This window comes from Contarinia nasturtii, unplaced genomic scaffold (genome assembly GCF_009176525.2).
Source record: "Contarinia nasturtii isolate CC-2019 unplaced genomic scaffold, AAFC_CNas_1.1 Cnas_scaffold_2229, whole genome shotgun sequence".
In the NCBI taxonomy this organism is placed as follows: domain Eukaryota; kingdom Metazoa; phylum Arthropoda; class Insecta; order Diptera; family Cecidomyiidae; genus Contarinia; species Contarinia nasturtii.
Window position 1 is genome coordinate 150,103 of NW_022199552.1, and position 7,869 is coordinate 157,971.

The 7,869-nt window shown below is 33.8% G+C and overlaps 3 protein-coding genes across 3 annotated transcripts in view; all 3 read left to right on the forward strand.

The window, feature by feature from the left end:
* The first annotated feature begins 410 nt into the window (after positions 1-410).
* Positions 411-1,799, forward strand: LOC116348026 (odorant receptor 42b-like). The gene is made up of 5 exons (XM_031778876.1): positions 411-648; positions 719-914; positions 1,062-1,307; positions 1,368-1,467; positions 1,527-1,799. The coding sequence occupies exons 1-5, from the start codon at positions 411-413 to the stop codon at positions 1,797-1,799; spliced, it is 1,053 nt and encodes a 350-aa protein (XP_031634736.1).
* A 2,222-nt stretch (positions 1,800-4,021) lies between these two features.
* LOC116348050 (45 kDa calcium-binding protein) lies at positions 4,022-6,242 on the forward strand. The gene is made up of 4 exons (XM_031778902.1): positions 4,022-4,661; positions 5,124-5,476; positions 5,550-5,881; positions 5,944-6,242. The coding sequence occupies exons 1-4, from the start codon at positions 4,354-4,356 to the stop codon at positions 6,019-6,021; spliced, it is 1,071 nt and encodes a 356-aa protein (XP_031634762.1). The 5' UTR covers positions 4,022-4,353; the 3' UTR covers positions 6,022-6,242.
* A 517-nt stretch (positions 6,243-6,759) lies between these two features.
* The window catches only part of LOC116348027 (BRCA1-associated protein), a 7,048-nt gene continuing 5,938 nt past the window's right edge, over positions 6,760-7,869 (forward strand). The window contains exons 1-3 of the mRNA XM_031778877.1: positions 6,760-7,163; positions 7,242-7,503; positions 7,629-7,799. Of these exons, the coding sequence (XP_031634737.1) occupies positions 7,091-7,163; positions 7,242-7,503; positions 7,629-7,799 (506 nt within the window). The 5' untranslated portion in view covers positions 6,760-7,090. The remainder of the gene's footprint in view (positions 7,164-7,241; positions 7,504-7,628; positions 7,800-7,869) is intronic.

The window sequence follows — 7,869 nt, forward strand, 5'->3', positions numbered from 1 at the left end:
TCATTTTACATGCAAAATCACGTTAATTGATTAATTGGCAGGTTTCTTCATTGGTAGTTTATAAATCCAATCGAATATGAAGCACAAATCGATTATGATTCTTTGAATGAAAGTTTTCTTTGACAATGCAAAAGAATGTTTGATGAAATAAATAGAACAAGTGACCTAATTTCCAAAAGACAGAAAATCATATAAAAGGGGTGACAAATTAAAATTTACATCAGTTCATATTCCTCTCTTATTACAGCCGATGCAAAAAATATTTCAGTGTGAAAGTAAATTTTGGTATCAATAAATATCGCTGAAATTATTTAAAAAAAAAACTGGCAGTGATGGAACCAATGGTGATGAATAAAAAGGTCTTAACTTGGCTGTGTATGTATCCCTTCGAAGAGGGTACAACTTGGATCATGAAGTTGGCCTATATCACTTACACATTCATAACGTTTGTCGTAAATTTAAGTGCTGTATTTTGTGCGGGTGCTTTCATTTATACGTTTGTGAAAACCGATTTGGAACTGTGTTTATATGCACTTCTGCATATCGTTGCACATTCTGCCATCGTTTATATTCAAATCGCAGCCTGTCTTCTGCAAAATAAAATTAAAACCGACATTTTTGATCATTTGTCGGCGATTTATGCGGCGAGTAAGTACCCCTTAAAATTAGAAGCATCATTAATGAATATCACTACATGTTCTTTTCTGTTGATATTCAGACGAAAAAAAGGACCATTTCCGGTATTTGGTGGCCGCAAACACAAAAAGTGAATGGGTGTGGAGCTTTTTCTTCAAATTCGCCGTTTTCGGCTACTTGGTAAACAATGTATCGATGTGTGCATTTCCAGCCATTTTATGCTGGAAGAGAGGTCAAGGTTTTGACGTCAAATATCTTTATCATCCATTTAAAGTTTTGTTAGTGTATTTTTTTTCTCCGATAATAATCTCAAATAAATCTGTGTCTACCAAAAATACTTTTCCCTTTCGCACTAGGTGTGTGCGAAAAAGTAAAAAATCGATGCATTATACATTCGACTTCGTCTTTACTGAATTCTGTTCTAGATTACCGTGGAAACAATCAACCCTATTTGGTTACCTTGCCGAAGTCTTCTATGGTACATTTTTGTGTGAAGTGTTCATCGTTGCTACTGGTTCTGTGCTTTGTTTATTCATGTCAATGAGTTGGCATCATGAGGCATTTCTATATATATTCCGTCATTCAACGCGTAAATTGGAGCTAATAAGAGACGAAAAGCATGCCAATGACATTGTATGCAATTTGGTTCGTTTTCATATTGTGGTCAAAGAGTAAGTTTGACGATGCCTTGATCTTTCCCTTTGTATCAAATTGTTTCATATATCTTTCAGATGGTTTTTGGAATCGGCCAATGTGTACAGCTCTTTTATATTAATTCAATTGATTTGCAGCATGATCTCAATGACATGTGTTGTTTTTCAACTTGACTTGGTAGATTTCATTCATTTTTCCCGTGGATTTTTTTATAGATATCTTGTGTAAAATTCCAGCAACTCAAACGATTTGACTTTAGCGTGGGCTTATTGGTGTCTTGCGGATTGGTTGGTGTGGCCAATTTATTTTTATTTTGTTACTTCGGAAAGTTGGCTACACAAAGCTTTGAGGGCATGTCTGATGCATTGTACGAATCAGATTGGCCAGAACTTTCTGTTCGTTTGCAGAAATATTTTATCATTATGGTTGGAAATACGCAGAAGAGTATATTCTATAATGGTTTTGGCGTGGCCGTGTTGAATTTAGAAACGTTCACCAATGTAAGTTAAGATGCATAGAATCAAATCCAGTAAAATTGGTAAATATTCATGAATATTTGGTTTAAATGAGTGTGCTCAACATTTCAGTTCTTCAAGGCCGGGCTCACATACTATATGGTAAGTAAAATCCATCATTATTATTATTTTGTTTTTATTGTTGTATGTTTCTAGGCCTTCAAGACTATGACAACTAAATAATTCAGACACAACTCCTTGAGTCGCTTTTCAGTTAGAGAAATGACGAACGGTTGGTTCGTAATAATTCAAATTAAAATGGCGAATCATTAATCCATCATTTTCACTAGTTTGTGAAATCAATTGCCGTTGTTAAGACTTAGTTAGTACATTTTAACGGATGCTTTCTTAGTTTAGCTAATTCAAAAGATTATTCTTTTGAATTTAATTAAAATACACGTAAATCTCTTAAAATTGTTTAGCTAATTGACAAAAATGTTATATATAGTTTTTGGCCAGCAGTTTGAAGTTTAGTCACTTCTTACCATTAGTTTTTTTTTTTCTCACACTGCGGAAAAGTAAAAGTAATAACATTGTTGTGAGCACTCAAATTAATCAAGTATTTTATAATCAATATCTGCAAAAAATCTAATGCATGTAACTGTAAAAATGTGCTTATACAAGTAAGTACGCCAGGCATGTATTCGACTCCTTAACGAGAAAATACAGGAATTTCAGTTTTTACTATCTTTACCAATTTTGAATTGAAATATAATGAAAAATGTAAGAGTTTTTTGTTTCAACAAAGTTTTTTATGTTTTATGAAAACATTCTCGTGTGAAAAGTGACTGACTCACTAGCTGCATTCAACTGAAAATGAATTTTGTTAACTAAAACCGTCGACCTAGTCTTTAGTAGTCTATTTTTCTGATATTAAACAGACGACTAATTTGGGACGTTAGATGACTATAGCCAACTGTGATTGAAGTTGATTTGAGTTATATTTTTCTCTACTGCAATCGTCCGACAAATCAAGCAAACCAACTTTAAATGATTTCAATCTCAGTTGGCTTAAGCCAGAAACGTCCCAAACCAGTTAACTGACTAGTCAGTCAGTAATTTTGCACACCGGTTATTAGAAGAAATGATTGAAGAAAAAGAATATATTATTAACTTTTCGCGCGATATTTTATTAATTTCAACATGGAATGATAACTATACAAAATAAATTCTCAAAAGAGCTGGTTAAAACTAGTTGCTTTTGAATATATAGAGAATTTCTTTTCTGATGGGTAATTTTTGCCGAAAATACTTCGGAACATAATAATCAAAATTACAGTGATAATCACCATAATTCAAAATTGTGTCCTGATCCTGAAATTCTTCATCAATTCTCATGGAAAATAAATAAAAAATCTAAACAATTTATTCAATCTACTTTGAACCAATTATCAAAAATCATTCGAAATCAGAATCGCGTCGAAACTGTAGAAAATATCTATAATTATCATTAACCTCTTTCCAAAGAGATTTCAAGTGTGGATCTGCTTCAAAATCGGTAACACCAATTACTCGAATTTACTTTTTCTCTTTTCTTCGACGGAAATAATTTTAATATTTTCTGTTTTTTATATTTAATTTCCAAACGCTCTCACCTTTGACTCTCACAGCTAAGTAGCTACTATTTTCAGTAAAGAAACCTCCTCAAAATATAATAATCATGATGAAAAGCATCAAAATCTGTAAAGCGTTCATTCCCCGGTGAATTAACTTAATAAACTAATAATCCATGTTTTGCGTCACAAAATTTTGCAAACTATTCAATGCAAATAACACGAGCACCGTGCGAATGGATAAACTGTATTGAATGTAGTCAGAATGGTGGGGAATGAAAGCATATGTACATAAAAGTAAAGATTATATGATCAAAACCACAAACCGTACGTTGGTTGCCGTCGTGTGTACACACGCGACAAATCGCAAACCCAAACATAAGCACATCTTATATGGTAACGGGTGCAAGCAAGCAATCACGCAGAAAGACAGATAGAGAGCATGTATGTGTTGCAAATTTGTAGGTACACACAACAAAAACAAATCCATTTCCGAAAAGGTAAAAGTGAATGCGCGCTCACAGCGGCACATACACAACTACAACAACGTTGCCATTCATCAGCTCCTCCACCACCATCGTCGCCGCAACGTCGATAACATTGTCTGGTCTCAAAATGAATAGTGAAGTAGTGAATATATGGAGTTTGAAGCTGATTAGTTGAATCTAGTTTTACTTTCATTTGCTTGTGATATTTCTTTTCGTTCAATTCGCTGATTTTTTTATATTTTTTATTTGACCAAAAAAACTAAAATTCAAAAATTTTGTGACCTTTAAACAAGTCGATCTACTTGTTCGATACGATATTAAAAAAAAGTTAGAAAGTTGCATTTTGTGCATCAAATGTGGACCGTGTTCCAGTTACGTGCATTTTTATTGCCGCAGGTTAACAGCGAGCATTACAAATGAAACAGTGACACAAACGACATTGTTACTATTGATTTATTTTTATGTTTTGTGATTATTAAAAGTTAAAAGTGTTTAAATAATAAGAGAATGAAGATTCCCATAAATAGACTGACCAAATTGCTAAAATCAATGCCAAAATGGTCAACAACAATGACTGTGACCGTTTGCCTTTATGTTTTGTTTATAATGGTTGTGCTCAGCATATCGTTCCCATTAAAATCGTCGTCGTCACATAAAATTGGCCGAATTGAACACAACGACCGCGTGAACGATATCGCTTATTTGGATGATGATGCCAACGGTTTGGGCCAAAATGAACAAAAACTATTGCAACGAGCTCGCGACCTACCGACTGCCATCAATCGCAGCGACATTCTACGGGACGCATTCAAAAAGTAAGTGCAAGTGATGATGATGACGCGCATGCAACAAAACATGCATCGCGGTGAAAGTAAACAACGGAGAAATGGAAACAAAATGATACGAATTGAAGGAGAATATACCGCAAGCCGATTTTGTACGACGGATTATGCAAAAAATTCAGAGATGGAATCATGTTGAAAGAACACTTTTAACTAATATTGAGAAAAATTGAATTCAATCAACGCGTTTAACTAATATAAAAAAAAACGATTACAATATAAAACTTCCATTAAATTGTGAATGTTCGATTAAGTGCAAAAAAAACATTTGGTGTGAAAATTCGTACATGCATTTATTATTTTCATTCCATTATATGCCAAAAGTGATGATTTTCCCACGAATCTTTCACATATTTGTTTTTTTTTTTTGCCTTAATCGCTCAATGTATTTCCAAATATATAAAAAACGTTTGAAACTGATTTTCTCCTTTCCAGGGCTGATTTGGATGGAGACGATGCATTATCACTGCAAGAATTGGCCAGATACATAAATCGTCGAATACGCACCCATATCGAAGCATCAATTCGAAATAATCCAATAATATTTTCCGAAATTGATCAATCGCCCCGAAACGGTCTCATCACATGGGATGAATATTACACGTATTTCTTAAAGCAATTAGGCTATGACGACGCATTCATTCAACAAATCGACCGCAAAAGAAACTCAAATTTAGATAGAAATACCAAGGATTTGTTAATACGTGATAAAGCACTGTGGAATGAAGCAGCACGAACCGATACATTCTTTTTGACACTTGACGAATTTTTGGCATTCAAACATCCAGGTGATATCAATGTCTTGATTTGATCAACTTTCTTAACAAGTAGAATATTTAATGATATAAAATTTCGATTCAGAATCAAGTGCTGCAAATCTATTGAGTCTGGTCGATGATCTATTGCGTCAATTTGATGAAGACGGCGATGACCATTTGACAATGGATGAATTTTCCAATGTAGTTGCCGATGATTTGGACGATAAATGGCGTCAATACATGATTGAAAAAAATACATTCCAGCGACAAGAGGAATTTAAGCGATTGATTGATAAAAATCATGATGGAGTTGCCGATCGTTCGGAACTATTAACGTATGTTAGTCCAAAGCATCCAAGACATGCTCTTCAAGAGGCGGCTATTCTATTTAATATCGCCGACCTCAACAAAGACCAGAAACTCTCCTTACAAGAGGTTCATTATTACTTTAAACGTCATCATTTTGAATGAAAATAAAAAAAATCTCTTTTTTCTAGTTGGAAAGTGCCGGCAATGTGTTCATGGTGTCACGAATGATAAATACATCTCAAACTTTTCACGATGATTTTCGTTAGATGCACCGAATAAGCAAATATGTTCAATTATCTTCACTGATCCAGCATAAATTCCGCCCGCAATTAGAAATTAGAAAAACTTATAGACTCACACTACTCGGAAATCACCAAATACTCTCGAAAAACTGGATTTTCAGTTCATAAGTCGTATTTTATATGGATATTTACATGTACTCGAATAAAAAAAGCAACATCGGATTTAGAAATTACACGTGAAATCATATTTCGGTGTTTAATTTACAAAGTGTACTTTGAATAAATAATTTTGATTAGCGACAGACAATTTTTGAAGAGAACAGGTCGGAAATCACAACTTGAAAGTGAAATGTTGATATCAATGGATAGAGAAAATTGTCTAAACCGCTGAAAAGTTAACTTTGCTTTGAATTAAAGTGAGCGGTTTGAGTGAGCCTATTCATATATCACAAGTGGCGCCATCTATTGGAAGAAATTACTACGTTGATTCTACGCCGTAAAAACATTCTCCATTGAAGCACGAAATACAGTCAAAATAATTAAGAATATTTCATGTAAAAATATGAAAATGAAAAAAAAAAAATCGAATAAATCTTTCTTTTTGTGAAATTAATTTGAATTAATTGATAAACTGCTGCCTTTTAATTGAAAGGGATTCAATGACTTCACTCCAAAGTCGATTTGACAATTTGACAATCTCGAATTCACATTGGTTCGTACTGTCATTCAACCAAAACAATGTACAACTACAACGCAAAAACGTCATCCGATTCGATGATTTCAACACATCATAAATGTTTGATAGCAAGAAAAATTGCTGCACAAATGTAAACATCAAAATCATTACATTGAAAACAAGTGACTAATTAAATAAAAACACTCATTGTGTGTGGTTCGACGTTGTTGTATGGGAAATCACAGCTAATTTTCCAGTTCAAATTATTTTTTATTTTTAGTTTTTCTACCACTCATTACTCATACGCACATACAAAGTGTACTTGTATGTAAGCACAAAACGAAAAGTCTAGCACAAATACACGAAAGAAAAAAGAAAGACTACAGAACGAGAAACGGTAAATTTATTACGTTTCAAATGTCCATTTTTGTTTCGTTGTGTCATATTAAATTCGAAATTGATTTATCGGCGGCTATGGACGGCACAAACAGTAAGTACCACCTTTCTTAATTGCGTTGTTAGTGTCGACAGACGAGAGAAAAAAAAATGTCCGTTCATCGGTTTTTAGATAGTGAAGGTGCGGCAGCAGTTTGTCTGCGACAAAATCCACACAATGATCAACGACAACCGAGAAAAATTATCGTCGAAAATTTTTCTAATAAACAAAAGGACAACGGTGTCAATGATGAAAAGGGAATTTTACCGTCCGGTTCGCGTGAAACAACACCGATGACGGAAGAAATTAAAATTACCATCGACGAAAAAGGTTTTTTCTCCGGCAATCCATTTGTTGAAGTCACCAAAGGCATCATACACATTTATAAGAAAAAGTAAGTTTATTGTGTGGATAATAAAATTGTTTTGTGACAATGGATGACACAGCAAATTATATCGCGTTCACAAGCTATATGAACAATCGTTTACGTAAAATGTTTTTTTTTTTTTTTTTTTGCAGTGAACGAACCGAAGTTACTGACGGTGTATCGAAAATGCTGTGTTTATTGGCCGTACCAGCCACCCTCAATTGTCATGATATTCTGAATTTTGTTGCACCATGCCATTCGACCATTCAACATGTTCGCATCATTCGAGACGGGACTCCAAATCAATTCATGGTGTTACTTGAGTAAGTACTAAGTGATGCCGCTTCGGTTGTTTTATTTTTTCATTTATTTTTTTATTTTGTGCCATCGCGT

Bases quoted from the DNA above. Each gene is read 5' to 3' on its own strand.
- LOC116348050 (XM_031778902.1), top strand. From the start codon at position 4,354: ATGAAGATTCCCATAAATAGACTGACCAAATTGCTAAAATCAATGCCA. The intron at 4,662-5,123 runs GTAAGTGCAAGT...TCTCCTTTCCAG, and splicing joins CTACGGGACGCATTCAAAAA to GGCTGATTTGGATGGAGACG. The intron at 5,882-5,943 runs GTTCATTATTAC...TCTTTTTTCTAG, and splicing joins AGAAACTCTCCTTACAAGAG to TTGGAAAGTGCCGGCAATGT.
- LOC116348026 (XM_031778876.1), top strand. From the start codon at position 411: ATGAAGTTGGCCTATATCACTTACACATTCATAACGTTTGTCGTAAAT. The intron at 915-1,061 runs GTTAGTGTATTT...ATTCTGTTCTAG, and splicing joins TATCATCCATTTAAAGTTTT to ATTACCGTGGAAACAATCAA. The intron at 1,308-1,367 runs GTAAGTTTGACG...TATATCTTTCAG, and splicing joins TTTCATATTGTGGTCAAAGA to ATGGTTTTTGGAATCGGCCA.